At 43.9% G+C, this 21,502-nt stretch overlaps 2 protein-coding genes across 2 annotated transcripts in view; both read left to right on the forward strand.

The window, feature by feature from the left end:
- gga2 (golgi associated, gamma adaptin ear containing, ARF binding protein 2) overlaps window positions 1–11,329 on the forward strand; it is a 37,444-nt gene extending 26,115 nt beyond the window's left edge. Inside the window, exon 18 of the transcript XR_004415353.1 lies at window positions 11,289–11,329. The gene's annotated coding sequence lies outside the window, so the exon portion shown is untranslated. The remainder of the gene's footprint in view (window positions 1–11,288) is intronic.
- Window positions 1,383–21,502, forward strand: part of cog7 (component of oligomeric golgi complex 7) — a 35,626-nt gene continuing 15,506 nt past the window's right edge. Inside the window, exons 1-7 of the mRNA XM_033040885.1 lie at window positions 1,383–1,488; window positions 2,527–2,738; window positions 3,296–3,444; window positions 7,004–7,120; window positions 8,610–8,778; window positions 12,374–12,456; window positions 14,156–14,278. Of these exons, the coding sequence (XP_032896776.1) occupies window positions 2,573–2,738; window positions 3,296–3,444; window positions 7,004–7,120; window positions 8,610–8,778; window positions 12,374–12,456; window positions 14,156–14,278 (807 nt within the window). The 5' untranslated portion in view covers window positions 1,383–1,488; window positions 2,527–2,572. The remainder of the gene's footprint in view (window positions 1,489–2,526; window positions 2,739–3,295; window positions 3,445–7,003; window positions 7,121–8,609; window positions 8,779–12,373; window positions 12,457–14,155; window positions 14,279–21,502) is intronic.

The following is a 21,502-nucleotide window of genomic DNA, read 5'->3' on the forward strand; positions in this document are numbered from 1 at the left end:
ACCAGAGATGCTGCCTGTCCTGCCGAGTTACTCCAACTTTTTGTATCTTATCTTCTCTATAGAAAAGATGTTAAGCTGGAAAGAGTGCTGAGAAGAAATTTTACAAGGATATTTGCCAGGACGATAGGGACAGGTTGGGCGGGACTAGGACTTTATTTCTTGGAGCAGAGGATGATGTGATCTTGTGGAGATGTATAAGATCATGAGGGGAATAGATAGGGTAGATGCATTGAGCCTTTTACACAGTGGGGGAATCAAGAGCCAGAGGGCATAGGTTTCAGGTGAGAGGAGATAGACAATAAGAATCTGAGGGGCAACTTTATATGGAACGAGCTGCCAGAGGAGGTAGTTGAGGCAGCTAATATAGCAACATTTAAAATACATTTGGACAGGAATATGGATAGGAAAGATATAGAGGGATATCTGCTAAACACGAGCAGGTGCGACTAATGTAGATGGGGCGTATTGGTCTGCACGTGCAAGCTGTATGATTATGACTGCTTTCAATTATCAATGAAGGTGGCTCCAGTTCACCATCATCTGACTGATTGATGAAAGTGCATTCAAAGATCTAGAATCAAGAGAAGAGTCAGTGTTTGATTGTTGTACGTCATGAAACAGAACAATGAAATTATTACTTAAAGCAGCACAATGGATATGTAAACATACTACACCATAATGGACAACAAAAAGTTTCAGTGCATATTAAAAAAAACGAACAATAATAGTGCAAAGACAAAAACTATACCCTCAAGTCTATGTCGGAGCTTAATTGGAGGTTCTGCTTAATGGCCTGATAGTTGTATGGAAGAAGCTGAACCTGGACATTACAGATATCACATCTCAAAGCTAGCAAAAAGCTCATACTCTACCAGACTGAATTATCCCCCCGCCCCGGATGCTTGGACACAGAAGCATCCAGAAAATATAAAACAGAAAATACTTCAACACAGTGGAGACATGTGACCCACGTTTTAGGCTCATAGATATGGAAAAACAATGGAAACAAGTCAGGCTGAACAGAAGACGGCGTCAGTCGATATTTCTAAAGCATAGATTGTTGATTAGTACGGGTGTCGGGGGTTATGGGCAGAAGGCAGGAGAATGGGGTTGGGCTGGAGAGATAGATCAGCCACGATTGAATGGCGGAGTTGACGATGCCCCGAATGGACTCATTCTGCACCTATAACTTATGAACATCTTTAGAACCACCCAGCATCCACCGACCGTAATCAAGCATTTCGCTGTCTTCACTGGAGTCCTTTGCCAACGAGTGCCATCGTTGCCTGTGGTACTAAGACATCCAATACGCCCTCACCAAGATGGCGGCTGGGAGGTCCCACCTGACACTTTACGACTGTTGTCGTTTCGCGACGGCAGCTGGACCACGGATCCAGTTTCCGCCTGTGTGGCAGCAGGTCCACGGCCGCCTTGTCTCCGCCGTCCGTGTGGGATCCGGGAGGAGGAGCGGGTACAGGCCGTGTTAAAGTAAGCTCACATAACATAAGATAAGGAAGGAGCCGAGCCGGGGCTGCCGTCTCCTGGCCTGATATTGGAGCTCAGGCCGCGGGAGGGAGAAGGTCGCCGACACCTGTACCGCCCCCCCCCCCCTCATCCATCATTCCTTCCCCCACCCTCCCTCCGTGGGATGACTGATGACTCACCTCGCCCCCCAATTCACTCTACCTTTCTTCACCTCCACCTGGGCTGTCGTCGTCCCCACATCATAAGATCATGTAATAGGAACAGAATTCGGCCCATCAAGTCTACTCAGCCATTCAACCATGGCTGATCTCTCTCTTCCTCCTAACCTCATGCTCCTGCCAACTCCCCATAACCACTGACACCTTCCTGCCCCCCAAGCCTGCCCCTCCCTGCCCCCCTCCCTGATAGCTTGTCACCCCCCCTCTTCGAGCCTGCCACCCCCCAGCCTGCCATCTCCTTCACCCTCCCCCAAGGCTGCCACCCCCAGGCGTCCCTTCCCCCCAAGGCACCCACCCCAAGCTGCCCAGCCTTCCCCCCCAGCCACCAAGCCACCCGTATGCTGCCCCCTCCAGGCTGCCCACACCCCATCACCCCCATCTACACCTCAGCAACCAGCTGAGTGGTAGTGAATTTGAGTCCTCAGCCATGCACCTGCACTCAGTGCAGGCAGAGGCGAGGGAGTGCTGAGATGTCGGAGCAGCACGCTTTCAGATGAGTTCTTAAACCCCTTATGCAGCTGTAGTCCAGTGGTACCCAGGGAATTCTCCCTGAGATTAATGCTCATCCCTGGGTTACCATCACTAAGGATTGCACAGCAATTTGTGGAAATTTGCTGTGTGCAAGTTAGGTACCAAAGAACATCAGTGCTATGGGAAGTAAAGATGCAAATAGCAATTAGCAGAGAAGACATTTGTGGGGGGACAACAGCAGTGCGTGTTTCTAATTGTTGGCCTCAAACTATTGATTTTATTCAAAGCTGAATTTCTGGCTTATTTGTCTCTTGTTTTCCACTGACATATGTGTTTCCTCCTGAATGACTAGGACGGTGCTGAATTAAAAATCGTTTGAATCCTCCAATTTGTGCAAAATGGACTTTTCAAAGTTCCTGGCTGACAACTTTGATGTGAAGGACTGGGTGAATGGGGCTTTCAAGACGGTTCAAAAGGAGGCTCCAGGGAAAGTCGACAGTCACGCTGCCACTCTGGTGATGAAGTTGCAGTTGTTCATTCAGGAGGTGAATAATGCAATAGAAGGTGTGTATCACTTATCCAGGCAAACGGTATTTATTGTGATGTTTGCATGTTCTCCCTGTAACCGTAAGGGTTTCCCCTTGGTGCTCTGGTCTTCTCTCTTAACTCAAAGATGTGCAGGTTGGTAACCCACATGCTAAGTGGCTAGTAGAATCTAGGGGGAAGTGATGGAAAAAGTTGGATTAATGTAAATTTAGTGCAAATAGTCAGTGAGTCAAGGAGTCTGTTTCCATACTGTATTTCTCTGAATACTCTGGGAGTATGTTAGTGCTTACATGAGTGGGGACGGGGTGAGAGGTGATAGATTGTCTTTGAATGGTTCAGTATTTATAGGGTTTCACCAGAGGATGTAAATCAATTTAATGGAGGTCCCAGGCGAATGTCAATGATTTAGAAGGCATTGCTGGGAAATTAACATCTTTCACTGAGGACACGATTGTCCCTTTTATTTTTGTATCTGACAGGTTTAAGAAATTCTGATTAGTGTAGATACAGGTTACTAAATGTCCTTTCATATAATGTATGTATTCGTTCACTGTCTGAACTGTTCTTACTTTCAGAAACTAGCCACCAGGCTTTGCAGAACATGCCCAGAGCTCTCCGGGATATGGAAGCTCTAAAACAGGAAGCTTCCTTCTTGAAGGAGCAAATGATTCTTGTTAAGGAAGATATTAGAAAATTTGAACAGGACACGGCACAATCCATGCAGGTGAGGCTGATCTATAATTGGAACTGTGGACCGGTTGCTCAATTATATATATTTGAAATTATTGCAATGCAAAAAAGAATATATTTGTAACAAGGATTTTCTCGTCTTGCTGTGAACTGAATTTCTCTGGATAAGGTATTGGGTTAAACAGGCTATTTTCAAGTTGGCATGCTGTATCTAGTGAGACATTCTGCTGCAGCTATTTATAATTAATCTTTAGAATTTATATGAAAGAACAAGTGCATCTTGTCCCAAGTTGCTGGTATAAATAGTGGTGGGAAAATAAGTTATGATAGGCTCACAGAGTCTCCAAAGAGATGTAAACATAAATGGGTAGAAGTCTGCCAGGTGTAATATATTTCGGGAAAAGGTAACGTTATCTATTTTGACTGGCAGATTTTCTGTGCAATTGGATATTATTCCTATTAATACCTTGACTAATTTTAATGTTTTTTGGCGTGTTACAGAATAGTGCAATAGATTTTTCAGTGAACCATTTGAGTTTAAAGGGAGTGACGTAAATAGGGATAGACACAAAATGCTGGAGTAACTCAGCAGAACAGGCAGCATCTCTGCAGAGAAGGAATGGGTGACTTTTCAGGTCGAGACCCTTCTTCAGACCTTCTTCAGAAAATGGGGTCCTGGCAAGTTTAAAGGGAGCACAGGAAACATCACCTGGTGAGCTAGTGCCGAACCATTGGGATTTCCGAGCAATCGAATAGCGGATTATTTAAATACTACAATATTTTTCTTGTATTTGTGCGGCATATTTGTATTCTTGAGAGTATAATCATGTGGCGCCCCCACGCATCAGGGGCGCTGCACGATTGGCAGCCCCGCCAACAGTCTGTTTTTTCATCTTTTAAACATTTTTTAGTGCGTTTTAAAAGTCTGTGTAAATGTTCTCAGATGTGATTTATGTGGGGAGGGGGAGGGGGGTCAGGGGAAACTTTTTTTCAGTTTCATGCCTTGTCGGAGATGAGATTTTTTTCCAGATCACATCTCCTGTCGCTCTGCGGCCTACCATCGATGGAGCTGGAGGCCTCCTCAGACTGACTTTGAGCCCCACCAAGCGGCGTGGACTTAACATCGGAGTCGATCCCTTGCCTGGGATCGCTCCAACCGCAGCATGCGGACACTACATTGAGAGTTCGCAGTCTCGGGAGAGGCTAGTCGGGTGCTCCAATGACGCAGAGGATTGACCAGCCCCGACGAGGGGTTCGATGGCCCTGCGCGGGGGAGCTGACATCCCCCTGACGCGGGAGCTGATCGCCCCAAAGTGTAGGGCCAAAACGCCGCTGGCTACGGGAGTAAGATCGTCCCATCCATGGAGGGCTCGAGGCCCCCGATCGCAGGAGAGCAAAGAAGTGAAGAGATATGAACTTTTATTTCGTCTTCCATCACAGTGAGGAATGTGGAGGAGTCACTGTGGTGGATGTTTGTTAAAATGTATTTTGTGTGTCCCGTTGCTTTTTATTTGTATGGTTGACTTGGCAAATGAAATTCCTTGTATGTTGCAAAACATACTTGGCTAATAAAGTATTATTGTGAATGTGATTTATCTGTGATGACAGGAGGAGACAGTGTGTCCTTTTAAAATAGCTGCAAAAGTCAGCAAGCATGTAAGGCAAGTGATTAAGAATGCAAATGGAAGTTTGGCCTTATTGCAAAGACGATGAGCTAGCAGAAAATGATTGTCATTCTGTAACCATGCTGGACTTCGATGTGACAGTACCTGAAATACTGTGTAGAGTTTTGGTCTCCTTATTTATGGTTGACTTAGTGGTGATATAACAACGGCTTTGTAGATAGTTCTTGGGATGATTATGAAGGGGGGAAAAACAAGGGTAATGGGCCTCTGTTCCAGAGATGAGACAAATGAGAAATTATCTTATTGAAATCTTTTTTTTCAAGGTTGAGATAGATATATGGAGGGTAAATGTTATGGATATTAAGGAAAGAAGTGTAGTTGAGGCCAAGGGTAAGATTAGCATCTATGATTATGTGCTCATCCCACCTTGCATCCAGTTGGCTTCGTTGGCTGGTGTTCACATTTGTATCAGATGGTGGACTCATGATCACCAATAGCCACGACCAATCTGCAGTATTAAACCAGTCATCTGCCCAGTCTGATCATTGCTGGGGTTCATTCTGATCACAAGCCTCGCCCAGCTCGCTTTATTTCGCCTTCTTCTGTATCCCGTTCTTCCTCTGTTTATCTAGCTCTTCCAAAATCGCATATTGTTATTTGCCTCAATCATACCATGTTACACATTCTCACAATTCGTTAGGTAAAAAAGATTTATTTATATCCATTCCCTATTTACGGGGCCCATCTCTAGTCACCCTGAAAATGGAAACATCTTGGTATCAGTTGTGGTTCAATTGACAGCACATTCACCTCATGTTGAAACCCCTGGAGCGCAAATGTCTGGACTGAAACTCCAGTGCACTATTGCACTGTTGAATACCATTTAATCGACGATGCACTGAACCTATTTCGGATGATGCCCCACCTATTTTCAGTGAACGTAAAATAAATTCTGCAGAATAGTTTTACGGCAGTTTGGGTAACAGAAGTGCATCCTTATGGAATTTGCAAATCACCACCTAAAATTTTGAGATACGGAATAAAAATCTATTTTACAGAATGTATGAGAGAAATATAACTAAATAAACATAAAATGCAGAAGAAACAACCAATTTTGTGAGGTAAATAGTGATGTTGGTGGTGTTTATGAAATGTAAACGCTAAGTAAAGCAGACATGGATCTTCTTTGAGATACAGTACAAGGAACTTATCTCCAGAGGAGTCTCGGCCAATATTTATCTCTTAACATTATTAAAGCATTACCATTTCTTCATTATCATGTTGCTTTTTTGATAGTTTGCTGTGCAAAATGTGAGTGCTTTATCTGTGCAACAGATTTTCTCAAGGAATACAGCTTATCCAAAGGGTAAAGAATAGTAAATATTTATTTTGGAGAAGTGGCAATTACAATATCACAGTTTACATGGCTGTATAACTAGAGAAATGGTTGCAAGGCACTCAAACTGACCGTTGGCTAGTACAGCAGGACATGTCAGTCTTTGCAGCATCTTGCAGTTGGAGTTACTGCTTGATATTTTTACTTTGCAGCTGGCAGCAGTTGATCTTGAGGTTTTCTTATTATCCATATAACAACACAGATGGAGGCCATTCAGCTTATTTGATCCATGTCAGGTCTCTGGGGAGCAATCCCATTAGTCCCTCTTTATTTTCTCATACCCTTGCAACTTATTCTCTCCAGTGCATGCCCAGCACTTCCCCTTTGATTTCTTTTGACGTTTGTCAAACTTTTTTTAAGAGGAAAAGAGTCTGTTGAATCTGTCTTGACATTTATACCCTCACATTTCTATAATGTTCTTGTAAACCTTTTATAGAACTTGTCCTGAGCCCATGAGTGAGCAGTGTCAATTCTAACTCAATGGAACCTGATTGAAAAACATAGTTGCAAGCAAATTCTCAGCCTGGTCCCTCCATTTGTTTCCAATGTTCTTGTTTGCTTCTGTGTTGCAGGTTTTGGTCGAGATTGACGAAGTGAAGTCAAGAATGCAGATGGCGTCAGAGGCATTGCAGGAAGCAGACAAGTGGAGTACACTGAGTGCAGACATTGAAGAAACACTGAAGTCACAGGCAAGTGTGGTGAGGGACACAATGGGTGCACTATTATATATATATATTGAATATTCCTGTCTGAAGGGTGTCATGGAGTCATACAATCGACCCAACTTGCCCACACCGACAAACATGTCCTATTTACACTAGTCCCAACTGCCTGTATTTGGCCCTTATCCCTCTAAACCTATCCTATCCACATACCTGTCTAAATGTTTCTTAAACGTTGCGATCATACTTGCCTCAACTACCTCCTCCGGCAGCTTGTTCCATGCACCCACCACCCTTTGTGTAAACAAGGTTACCCCTCGGGTTCCTATTCACTTTCCCTCCACACCTTAAACCTTCACAGAGTTGTCAGTTTGCTGCATTGTGAATCCATATCTTCAGGCTCGTGGTGTGAATCACTGATAGTAATGTCTCTCGAAATACTTCAGTCGCTAATTGGGTACTGGTGGATTTCACTGTTACTTCTAAAATATGACGGTCAAGGTTTCATCCTTGCTTCAGAGACCTGACTGGATTATGTCCAGCCTAAACTACGGTGCAGAATGAGGGAGTGCTACACTGCCAGAAGTGAAGACATTAATTAATTTGGTAAATGACTTGTGGAGGAACAGAGGACTTTGAACCTTGGAATGTGATCAGTTGCGTGAAGAATTAGCCAAGAATTTCCCGGGGTGGCAGGCAAATAACTGTGCTCAGGGTTCCATCCACTATGTGTGTTGAATGAGTTAGTGTCATACTCATACAGTGCAGAAACAGGCCCTTCAGCCCAACATGTCCATGTCGATTAAGATGCCTGTCTAAACTTGTCCCATTTGCCCACATTTGGCCCTTGACCATCTAAACCTTTCCTATCCATGCACCTGTCCAAATATCTTTTAAATGTTCTAGTACCAGCCTCAACCATCTCCTCTGGTGGATCTACCTTCTATATACCCACCAGCCTCTGAGTGAAAAAGTTGCCCTTCAAGTTCTTATCAAACCTTTTCCCTCTCACCTTAAACCAATGTTCTCTAATTCTTGATTCCTATATCATGGGTAAATGATTCTGTACATTCACCCTCTCAATGCAACACCTAATACTTACATTCAACTCTATTAGCCATTCTATTTTTTTAATCTCATTGTACATGTATAGTGACAATAAATGGCATATCTATCTATATCTATATCTATCATTCTTCAGCCCTCCTGTGCAGCTGATCAAGATCTTGCAGTCATTTTTTTCATAACATTTTTGTAATTTTAGTTACAGAAGGCCATACTGCCCTCCTCTTCCATGAACCCCCTTCTCTCCCACCCACCACCACCAACACCATATACTCTCCCTCAACCGATTGCAACCGATGCTGCTCACTGCCGCAGTGGCTGGGCATGGTCTCCATTTTTACACATTACTTTGCCTTGCATGCTCCGGGGTTGAGGGTTTGATTAGATGTAGAGGGCTTCTTGTCAACAAGAGACCATGTCACCTGTTTGATGGAAACATTTGCTCCTGCAGGACATTGAGGCCATCTCAGCCAAGCTGACCAGTATGCAGAACAGTCTGGCAATGCTGGTGGACACGCCTGATTACTCCGAGAAATGCGTTCACCTGGAGGCGCTGAAGAACCGGCTCGAGGCCATGGCTAGTCCACAGATCGTGGCAGCATTCAACTCTCAGTCTGTTGGTGAGTCCACAAGCTGCTAATGCGAAGCATATTCATTTTGTATGCAGTAATACCTCTCTCTTCCTCCTAAAATGTCAGGTTTCATTAGACATTCTTTTACCTTTGTGACATTTAGTATTGTAGTCTTCACCACATCAAGCATCTTCCCTTTTCTGTTCTTCACCCTTAAACTTAGAACTTTCTCTAGAATGCAAGGGTCAGTGATCTGAAACATTAACATGGTTTCTGTCGACACTGATCAAAAATATATTATTTTTATTTGTTTTTCAGCATCTGCAGTTCATACTTTACCTTTTTATGTACCCATTTTAGACATAACAAGACATCACAGGAATTTAAGTAGCAGTTGACAATTGACTATTTAATTGGCTATGTAACTAAAAGCATGGCCAAATATGGAAGTATTATGGAGTGTGTGTAAGGATGAGACAAATGCACAGGTGGTGCAGCTGCTAAATTACTGGACAAGTAATCCAGATCCCTGGACTAGAAATCCAGAAACCCAAGTTCAAATTCTACCTGGCAGCTGTGCCGTTTAAATTCAGATGAATAATCAGGAGCAATGAACGATGCTGACTACTGGATAAAACTACTAGATTGTTGTAAAAACCCATCTAATTCAGGGGAGGAAAATTACTACCTGGTCCATTTGTGATTCCAGATCATCAGTGTGCCTGAAGTGGCACTTAGGAATAGGCATTAATGCAAGATCATCAGCTAGTGTCCAAATTCGGACAAGTCATAGACATACACTATAGAAACTGGCCTCTCACTCCACCATGGCTGTGCTGGCCATCAAATATATTAGCTATTTACTCAAATCCTCTTACACAAGGGCCAATGTGCAATTAGCTTCCAATTTGTTTGTTTTACCCACTTGTTAATTTTCAGAGATTTGTGTGCAAAGCCACAAACAATTTTCAATTTTGCGCCTTTTGAAAAATGATCTCTCTTTTTCCTACTAAAATGAGTTGCCTAATTTTTTTGCTCATTACCTTACAGTTGTCCCGTGAAACCTCTCTGAATCCTCCTCACTGTCCACATTGACATATAGGTCTATGTAATCATCAAATAGGAATAAATAAATGACTCTCTCTTCCCAATCATTGAAATACACTGTGAACAGTTGGGCCCCCGGCACTTATCCCTGCAGCACTCTGCAGGCCAAGGCCTTGAACCTGACAATGGCACATTTACTTCTCGCTTTCAATCTGTTACCTAAACCTCGCCCTGCCAGTATATTGCCCTCAATACTATCCATGCTTCAATGGTTCTTTTATTATCATGTGTACAGACGTACAGTGAAATTCTTTTTTTGCATGCAGTTCAGCAAAGTATTGCCATACCTAAGCACAATCCCCGTTAGTAGAAAGAGCATAGAAATAGTCTTCTGAGATCGCATGCAAAAGTTGCAGAGTATTGCCGCCATTTTGAAAGTCCAGTCCGGTTCCATGTGCTCTGTCTTGGTGCAGCATTTGATGCGGGCGTGACCCAGGCTGCTGCAGTGCCTCCAGCCATAGGCTTCATAAAGATCGCCCAGCAAACAGTAGTCCCTTTCCTTGCCCAGCCACATTCATCTTTTGTGCCTCGTGGGCGCATCCCACAGCTGACCTTGAGGGTGTGGAAAGTAAGACATCGGTTCACTCTCTTACCGGCCCGTTCTCTTGCGTCCGCCGTCGCTGGCTCACTCTCATCCTCTTCTCCGGTTCTCCATCCTCGGAGGACGAGCTGGGTGGGCTCGGTGGCTTCAATCTACAGGCTGTGCCTGCCGGCAATTCCTTCTGGCAGTGCAGCCCTCTGCCTCCTGCCTTCAGGTCGCATGGCCCACCGCCTCTAACTTTATATAATAAGACCTTGAGAAGTTCTTCTCAGAATCTAATTGCACCACATCAGTTAGATTACTATTATCCTTCTGCATTATTACTATTCAGTTAGATTACTATTCTCTTCAGCATTATTATTTTCCCCTGTGCTCTGATATCACTACTTTTATAATATAATCCAGCACTTCCCCTACTACTACTAACTACTGGTTAGGCTCACCAGTCTGTAGTTCCCATTTTCCCTTTTAATCCCAATCTTTGGGAACTATTCCAGACTTCATGGAACTTTGATGACAACCAAAAGCTCTCAATGTGGTCTGTATCTTCCTAGTCCTCTCCGTCATTACCCTAGGATGCAAGCCATCGGATCCAATAGATTTATCATCCTACAGTCACTAATATTCCCAGTATATTTTTATTTTACCAAAGCTAATTTCTTTGAGGTCCTCATTTACTCTAGACCTGTAGTCCTTCATTACTTCCAGCAAGATCTCTGTACCCTGTTACACGAAGCCAGACACAACCTCCCCTGATCTGCATGCAATGCAAGTATTTTCCTCCATAAAGTAGCAGACCAGATGTGCATCATATTCCAGATGTGGTCCCAGCAGGGTCTGGAGGGTCAACTAGAATGTACAAAATCGTGTCATGTTAATTTGAAGACAAGTGAGTATTTTAAAATGGAAGGTAGACAAAAATGCTGGAGAAACTCAGCGGGTGAGGCAGCATCTATGGAGCTGTGAGGAAGGGTCTCGACTCGAAATGTCGCCTATTTCCTTCGCTCCATAGATGCTGCCTCACCCGCTGAGTTGCTCCAGTATTTTTGTCTGCCTTCGATTTTCCAGCATCTGCAGTTCCTTCTTAAACATTTAAAAATTGAGGTTTTGACAACATATTTCAACAAGTAATTGGGATAATGGATCAACAGAATTAAGGGGAAATGATGAGAAGAGTGTTACTTAGGGAGGTCTTCCTGCTCTGTACTGTTTGAGTGTAAATCTTGACACCAAACTGCAGAGGGCAACAGTGAACAATAATTGGGACAGGTATTAAAATGTCATGGTTTTTTCAATGGGCTTGGGGAGGAAAGCAAATTGCAATTTTTATATCTAAGGTATTTTATATAACATTTCAACAGTCTTAAACAGAAATATGAAATTAGTAAATTTGTGCCAGCTGGCTAGTGTGCTAAAAATCCCCTCCCTACTCCAGGTATCTAAAAAGCATTTTAGGATAGAAATGGATTCTGTAGTGTTTCTTGTTGCAAGATATGTATCAGCGTGGGTCATTGTTTATTTACTCATCAGAGACTGTGGTAATCGTAACCCAGAATCTGGTATTTGTGAGGAAATGTGGAGAGCTTCCCCTGTTTCTCCTTTTCCTTCTCCCATTCCCGCATTCTCTCTGCACTGGGGAGTCCATGAAAATATTCTTAAACTTGCATTCGTGCAGCATCATTCACAGCTCAGTGTGTCTCAGAGCTCTCTATAGGCACTGAAGTAGTGTTGACATGTGGTCACTTGGAATGGAACAAGCCCAGCTACTGATTTTGCAGTAAGATCTCATAGACAGCTGTGTGGTAAATGAAGAAATTATCTATTTATGTTGAGGGATAAAGACACTGAGGATATCTCCACCTACCGGTGGATGTTTTAACTCGAGGAGACAAAGCAGAGCAACAAGAGTGAGAGTGGTAGAAAGGGTGGGAGAGGTTACAAACATGTCCAGGACAAGTCATACACAACATTTCACTGTTTTTGCTTGTGTTTCAGATCAGGCCCGGCTCTTTGTGAAAGTGTTTGTGGCTGTGGATCGCATGCCTCAGCTCCTGACCTACTACTACAAGTGTCACAAGGTTGGCTGCTGTATTGGATCTCAAAACAGACTGTGTGGAGAGAGGGAAGATGCAGGATGTGGATGTGGGCATGGGTGGGAGATGTTGTCTGAAAGCTAAAGAGTGGGCTGCTTGGGAGAAGTTAGCAGGGTATGAAGGGCAATAGCGTGAAAGTGGAATGTAGGTGGCAAGTTCACAATTCCTGCTCCTTCTGATTCAGTGCCCCATCTCCCGCATGGATACGTGCTTGCTGCTTTCACATAAATCTGCATTACTTGTCTGTGCACACTTACACTCACCCAGTAGATGAGCACCGCTGAGCGTGTAGCATAGGCTAGCTTCAGCTTTGGGAGTTGAACATTTTCTGTGGAGTACAGAAGACATTTTACTCGAGGATAAGTAATGTTACTACACTTCTAACATATCTAACACTGACCTTTCTCAAGTTATATAGCACAAAATGGACAGATTTAAATGCTTGTCAGCCTTTAATTCTGGAGTGAGCAAATTGAAGGGAAAGACAGTAATACTGCAAAGGCAGTTTATTTTTGTTGGTGGGTAAAGGATGTTTTCTGTGGTGAACTCATTACTTTAATAAGCGCATTCCCCGCTGTTGCGATACATGGATCCCACGTTTCCTCTGTCCCGTAGTTCTATTCCTCTCCCTCCCCTCAGACGGTACGAGGATATTCACCTGGTCCTAGGTTTTCACCCCACTAGCCTCCACATCCACATATCATTCTCCAAAGATTATAGCCACCTCCAGCGTGCTCCTACCACCAGTCACATCTTCCCATCCCCACCCCTTTCCGCCTTTTGCAGAGACCACTAAATGGTCCATAGCTCCTTGGTTCTATCATCCCTTCCCACCCAAACCATCCCGTGCAAAGTACTTTACCTATTATCACAGGAAATGTAACACCTGTTCCTATACTTCATCCCTCGCATCCATCCAGGGATTCTAGAGGCAGAGGTTCACATGCTCCTCCTCTAACAATCATGTTACTGCATCCGTTGTTCCCAATATGGCGTCCATTACATCGGCGAGACTAAGCATAGATTCGGCGACCATTTCGATGAACACTAGCCAAGGCCCACTGGATCTCCCAGTTGCTAATCATTTTAACTCCTCTTTCCATTCCTATACTGACGTTTCTGTCCTGGGCTACGTCCATTGTCAGGGCAGGGCCACACGCAAACTGGAGGAACAGACATCCTATTCAGTTGGGTAGCTTGCAGCCCAACAGTATGAACATTGACTTCTCCAATTTTGAGTAACTAACCAAAACTTGCCGCTTCTTTCCCTCCCTACTTTTTTTCCCCTCCCCTTTCTCCTTTCTGTTCCCCACCTAAGAATCGTACCTTCTTCTTCCCTCCCCTTCCACTACATTCCTTCCTCTGGCTTCACAATTCACAACTCTTCTGTCTTTATCTCACACCTTTTGTCTTTTCATCTCTGCTTTTCGTCCAACCATCTGCCTATCACCCTACCCTCCCACCACCTGTATCCACCTTTCACTTGCCAGACTTTATTCTTCCAGCTCTCTTTCACAACCCCACACTGTGATCAACCTGAAACGTTACCTATCCATATTCTCCAGAAATGCTGCTTGAGTTACTCCAGTATTTTGTGTCTTTTTTTTGTAAACCAGCCTCTGCAGTTCTTTGTTTCCAGTCATTACTTTAGTCACCTGGTTGAACTGTACCTCCTCTTCTGCAGGGTCAGTTGGTCTCCGTGTGGCAGGAGCTTTGCCAGAGTGACCTCAGTCTGAATCACCAGCTTAGGGAGTTCTACGATACCCTCTTGGCTACGTGGCACTCCCAAGTTCAATGGACCTGTCAGGTAATACCCTACACTATAATTCTATCCAAGTAAACCTCCACCAACAACAATGTGATAATAATCAGATAATCAAATCATTCATTCGTCATCGTTGAAAACATTAGCGACGCAGTGCTGCTGGTTTCCAACGGGAATGGTGACGGACGCACCACACATCTCTGTCCTCCAGTTCCTGCGGACTTCCGCCGCTGGAAGTATAGGATTTTGGTGTGTGTGCTTTATCATCATTCTTTACAATGCTATGTACGACAGTGATCGCAACTTCTACTGAAGTGTGGATGGCCGTCGGCTCGGTAGAAACTCATCCGCCCTTTGACAGGTCTTGTTTTTGGTCCTGCTGGGGGTCCACAGCCCCCCCCTCACCTTGCAAACCAGGTGGGGGAGACGGTTTAATTACTGATTATCCGACCATGGAGCAGCTAGCACGGGATTACATGGTACCCGTGGCTGGGGGGGAACTCCCCCTGACCTGACCTGGTGATATCAAATCAACACAAGTCAAATTGAGTTATTGTCCAATGCACAAGTACAGTGAAAATGAAAATGTTGCTAGTGGCAACATCACGTGTACATAGACTCAGACAGCTCACAAAACCTAAATTATGCAAGACAGTGAAAAGGTAAAGACTGCATTACACAAAATTAGTGTAAGACACAATTAGTAAAACAAGTCCATGTGGAACATATAAGAGATGGTGTGCAATGTTCAATTGCTGAGGAACTGATAGTTGTAGGAAAGTAGCTATTCCTGGAGTGGGACCAGCCTTCTGTACCTCCTGCCCGACAGTAGCAGTGAAAAATAAGAGCAAGGTCCAGACATTGGGAATTGTTGATGATAGAATTTGTGAGATTCCTTTTTGAAACAGTGCCTTTTATAGATGTTTTCATTGGTGGGGAGGGCCATGTTCACGATGGACTGTGCTGATTCCACCACTCCCTTCAACCCCTTGTGTTCTTGTGCATTGGAATTGTCAAGCCATGATGCAACCCCTGTTAGGATACTTTCTACAGTGCATTTGTAGACGTTTGTTAGAGTTTTCGCTGATTGCTGAATCTCTCTAAATTTCTAAGACAGTAGAAGTGCCAGCATGCCTTCTTGGAGACTACATCTTTGTGCTGGGGCAGGACAAGTTATGTCCTATTTGTGATTGTTAGAGGAAATATATCCTTCAGTCCAAAATTTCTCCCATTTTTGACAAATTGACTATAGTCCAGCACAAACATTGGTTTACCCAATTCTGCTGCGAATATTCTCTCATTCTTCCTTATTCCCCCAGTCCTGGTCCTGTCAGCATTTCTACTTTGCTTCCCAGTGCATTTTCTTGGTGCAATGGCGTTGGAAATCTCTTTGATGGAAATATGGTTTATTGCCTCGCCCAGCACATATATGAAGCTTGTTCTTGCTTTGTTTTACATGCTTCTAACTCTTGGTTTTAGTTTAGTTTGGAGATACAGTGTGAAAACAGGCTCTTTGGCCCACCGACTCCACGCTGCCCATCGATTACCCGTTCACACTAGTCCTGTGTTATTCCACTTTCTCGTCCTGCACATTAGTCAAGTCAAGTTTATTCGTCACATACGCATACAAGATCTGCAGATGTACTCTTACATGGGTATGACCGCACATTAAAAAAAAACATTTTTTTCGGCAAAATGGCAGCGTAAAAATACTGATTTCCTCAGCAAAATACTGATTTTCAGGTACTAGAATACTGACATGCTCTGACAAAACTTGGCAGCTCAGCCCATGTGGTTCTCAGGGAAAACAAGCAAACTCTCCACAGACAGTACCAGAGGTGAGGATCGAACCTGAGTCTCCACAACTGTGAGGCAGCAGGTTTACCAGCTGCGCCACTGTGCTGCCCACAGAGGATAGAAAATCTGTTCCAACGGCTCAATGGGTGTGTGAGCTGGCTAGCTGAACATCACAACACCCAGTGTCTGCTGGGTCTTATGTCTGAATTTTAATGTGTGATCAATCTCTGTCTTGCCGTCGTAAAGGAGCTCGGGAAATGAGAAATGATAGCAGGAGTGGGAAAATGTAGAATGGCTGATATCTGTGTAACTTAATTCCATCAGGTCTGAATCCCATTGAAGGATTGACAATATCCCAGCAGGAATGAACTCTGGATGGTTGGACTGTGTCCCAGGGACATGCATCCTGGAAGCTGGCTATGAACCAGAGATTGATCGCGCATTAAAGTTCAGACATAAGACCCACCAATCCTGAAGATCAGCTAGCCAGTACCCACTGCCATAGATTCATTGGAAGAAAGACTCTGATGGTGCATCTCTTGAATAAGACACTGTCTATCAGTCATATATCGGAGGAAAGAATTGACTGTAATCAAGCAGCTGCTTATCCTGGTGATGAGTTAGCTATATCCCATCAAATCCTAGGGCTGCTGCTAGTGGAGCCTGTGTTACTGTGTACTGAGTGGAGGGAATGTGAAGGACAGATTGTCATGTGGTGCGGGCTGCTGTATTTACTCTGAAGTGCTAAGTGTGATATTGCAAGGGCGAAATGGGTCTTGGATGCCTGCAGGTATTCCAATGTGCCCATTTTTATGTTCCCATAACAGTAAAATGAACAACACCATGTCAATTTAGTTTCCAAGCTGATCCAGATAAGAAGTCCCATTAACCACCGGACTGCGTTAGTGGAATTTGTTAACAACCATCTGCGCGCAGTGCCTTGAAACAGCTTGATGTTTCACAGCACAGACTTCTGGGTCCCTTTGTTTCTGTCCTGTTCACAAAACCCCTAAAATGGTAGCTAAGTGGCTTCCCAACTTCCTTGGCACAAATGAGCCACAACCAGCCTGAGAGTCTGGATTCCCACGCTGCATTGACTGACCTCTAGTGAGGCCGAGATTGGAATCCTTCAATATGGTCTCGACTCTGGGCTGGAGGGCAAACAAAAATTGGCGAGTTTCCCACATTAATAATTGAAGTGCAGCTATGGCAGACCAGTGTAAGCTGTGTTAAGGGTGGCACAGCTGGTAGAGCTGTTGCCTCACAGCGCCAGAGACTCGGGTTCCATCCTGACCACAGGTGCTGTCTGCGTGGAGTTTGTATGTTCACCCTGTGACCACATGGATTTTCTGCAGAAGCTCTGATTTACTCCCTCGTCCCAAAATTTGTAGGTCCTGTACAACTGGAGAAGGACCTCTTTGCTCCTATACTCAACTCCTCTTGTTATGAAGGCCAACATGCCATTTGCTTTCTTCACTGCCTGCTGTACCTGCATGCTTACTTTCATTGACTGATGAACAAGGACCCCCCAGATCCTGTTGTACATCCCCTTTTCCCAACTTGACACCATTTAGATAATCTGCCTCCCAGCACCGAGCCTTGCGGTACCCCACTAGTCACTGCCTGCCATTCTGAAAGGGACCCGTTAATCCCTATTATTTGTTTCCTGTCTGCCAACCAATTTTCTATCCATGTCAGCTCAATACCATGTGCCCTTATTTTGCCCACTAATCTCCTATGTAGGACCTTATCAAATGCTCGAGGGTGGGCATGTTCTTGTTGGGCCAAAGGGTCTGTTTCCATGTTGTATCTTTCAAACAATTAAACAAACCTGAATCTCACGCTCGTTATTGAAAAAGTATGAGATCAATAAAGGGAAAAGTATTGATCGACATTTAGTCCCAGACAGAGTAATCATGCCCGGTCCTTCTGTAAAACTTCCCTACATTCCCCAAATTGTCTCCCCAAATCCCTGCCAAAGGACTGCTGGTGTTTATCCTTCACATAGGAAAGGAAATATGAAAATAGATGTTCACATGCCAACAGATGTCAGGCACATTTCACACAATAAAATGCCCACTGTTTCAGGATTGATATTTGAGGGAGTGTGAATTGAATCCGGTATATATGTAACCCGTATATATTCTCACCCGTAATCAACCATTTGTGTAATTTATCGCTTACATTTCTACATGGTTTCCTCTTCAGTCACAAATTCTAGGAATATAGTGTCAATGGCTTTAGTTTATATTCATGCGTTCTGCAGTGCCTCAAGTTTGGTTTGCTGTGGATGTGGGATTGTTGTAAGGGGAGATAGGGGAATGGAGATTGTTGTGGAGAAAGCAAAGGGAAACGGTGAGCTGCTAACATGGGTGCTGTAGGTGGGAGAGAGGGATCTGATGTGCTTTTGATTTCTGATTTCATTTCTACTCCCTGGGGTTTTTACATACTCTTCGATGGAAATATTTACCAGCTTCGCTTTCTTCCCCCCCTACCCCCCACATCACAAACATAAAAAAGTACTTACTTCTCTTGCCTTTTTTTAAATTGATTCCCAGAGGCTGTGCTCTCCAGTCCAGTACGACTTGTTATAACATATTAAATGTTCTGCCTTATCTCTGATCAGTTTCCAGGAATAACTTTGTGTTAGCAGATTAAACACCAAGATGTAGCGTCTAATAAAACAATAAATGTGAAATGTCATGTAGAATATCTCTGGATCTCGCATGCTGTGTTCCATAACTGCAGGCAACTTTTTTTAGGGCAGTCAGCCATATCAAAACTGTGGTGTTGTTTCCTTATTAAAAGGCATTGTAGCATTTTATAGTTCCTGTTCTTACACAGAGAAATGGGAAGAAAATGGGGAAACCAGTTGTCAGTTGTGGCTCAATGATTGGCACTCTTGCTCCTGAAAGCTGCTGCAGAGACTTGAACACACAGTCTAGTTGAGTAATTGGGGCAGTACTCCCTGCTGTAGAGCATGTAAGTAAGCATGCAGTTACAGCAGGCAGTGAAGAAAGCCAATGGCATGTGCGCCTTCATGGCAAGAGGTTTTGAGTTTAGGAGCAAGGAGGTCCTGCTGCAGTTGTACAGGGCCCTGGTGAGACCGCACCTGGAGTATTGTGTGCAATTTTGGTCTAATTTGAGGAAGGACATTGTTGCTATTGAGTGAGTGGGTAGGTTCACCAGGATAATTAATTTCCAGGATGGCGAGACTGACGTATGATGAAAGAATGGGTCGATTGGGCTTGTATTCGCTGGAATTTAGAGGACAGGGTAGATGCAGGAAAAATGTTCCCGATGTTGGGGGAGTCCAGAACTAGGGATCACAGTTTAAGAATAAGGGGTAGGTCATTTAGGACTGAGAGTTGTGAATCTGTGGAATTCTCTGTCACAGAAGGCAGTGGAGGCCAATTCACTGGATGTTTTCAAGAGAGAGTTAGATTTAGCTTATAAGGCTAAGGGAATCAAGGGATATGTGGAAAAAGGTGTAACGGGGTACTGATTTTGGATGATCAGCCATGATCATATTGAATGGCGGTGCTGGCTCGAAGGGCCGAATGGCCTACTCCTGACCTTATTTTCTATGTTTCTATGAGAGTGTTGCACTGTTTGCTCTCAGTAAAATAGTGCTAGTTTGGAGAAGAGCATACATTATCCCCAGTGTCCTTAGCAATATCTATCTTTCAAGGAACATCTACAAAAAACAGATGTTGCATAATTCTGTGAGAGTTGAGTGAAAAACTGCCGTGTTTGCTGCTTAACAACACTTCAAACATCCAATTGACTTTAGCTTTGCGATTAGCTGGATTACAGTTTGCGAGGTAAAATTAGCTGGATTACAGTTTGTTATCAGAAGAAAATAGAAAGATTTTAACCCATTAACAGGCAGAGCCACAAGTCAACAATGTTTTAAAGAAAGAACTTGGGGAGCTGGGTCAGGCAATGGGTAGCTTAACGACATATATAAATGAGGTACAATGAGACTATAATTAGTTAATTACTATACTGGATTGGTACTCAGAGGCCTATTGATGTGAAAATTTGTGTTAGTTTAGAGATACAGCATGGAATCAGGCTCTTCGGCCCACCGAGTCCACACTGACCATTGATCGCCTGTTCACACTAGTTCTATGTTATCCCACTTTTCCATCCACTCCCTACACACAAGGGGAAATTTATAGAACGTTCTACGTTGGGATGGTCAGACTCATGGAAACATAGAAAATAGGTGCAGGAGTAGGCCAATCGGCCCTTCGAGCCAGCATCGCCATTCTATATGATCATGGCTGATCATCCAACTCAGTATCCTGTACCTGCTTTCTCTCCATACCCCCTGATCCCTTTAACTACAAGGGCCACATCTAACTCCCTCTTAAATATAGCCAATTAACTGGCCTCAACTACCTTCTGTGGCAGGGAGTTCCAGAGATTCACCACTCTCTGTGAAAAATGTTTTTCTCATCTCGGTCCTAAAGGATTTCCCCTTTATCCTTAAACTGTGACCCCTTGTCCTGGACCTCCCCAACATCGGGAACAATCTTCCTGCATCTAGCCTGTCCAACCCCTTAAGAATTTTGTAAGTTTCTATAAGATCCCCCCTCAATCTTCTAAATTCTAGCGAGTACAAGCCATCATGCAACGGTGAAACAAGTGTCCTAAATTTTCTGAGACGCAACTTTCATCATTGTTCAACTTTTATCAAGGAGAAGTTCTACTTCACCCTCGTTAGGACTACGCAGTTGCAGTATGGGATCCGTACACAAATAGAAACATTTCTTCCATCGGACGTGTCCAAAGACAGATAGCTCGATTTGTTACAAATACCTATGAGAGAGAAGCGAGTGTTACCAAACTTTTGAATTCACTGGGGTCGAACCCTCTCCAAAACAGACTTAAAGCTCACCGTTTGACCTGTTTTTACAAAATGTTAAATGGTCAGCTCGACAGAGATACACCAAACCCAAACCTATTGGGAGCAGACAAGGGCATTCGATCCAATTTGAGATACCAGCTACCAAGACAGATGTATACAGCAATTCATTCTTCCCCCGCACAATTAAAGCATGGAATAGTCTTCACCCTACCATAGTTACTTAACCAGATGCAACTAAATTTAAGGTAGCCCTTCTTCTCCAAGAATCCTTTTTTTGCTTAGGTCCACCCTCTGGCACCTCCAGTTTAAATTCCATTTGGAATATTTTGGAGGACCAAGAACCAAGGACTATAGAGGCCAATTGACCTTCAAAACTACATCTTTGGGATGTGGGACGAAACTGGAGTACCCAGAGGAAACCTGCGTGGTCACAGGGAAACTGCCCACTACACACAGACAGTACCCGAGGTCAGGATTAAACCCGGGTCTCTGGCAATGTGAGATAGCAGTTCTACCAGCTGTGACACCCTAAGGATAAAACGTCACCTTGACAGCCATTGAACTTTTTGTTTAAATGTTAAGAGGATAAATTT

This window comes from Amblyraja radiata, chromosome 22, assembly GCF_010909765.2.
Source record: "Amblyraja radiata isolate CabotCenter1 chromosome 22, sAmbRad1.1.pri, whole genome shotgun sequence".
Classification (NCBI taxonomy): domain Eukaryota; kingdom Metazoa; phylum Chordata; class Chondrichthyes; order Rajiformes; family Rajidae; genus Amblyraja; species Amblyraja radiata.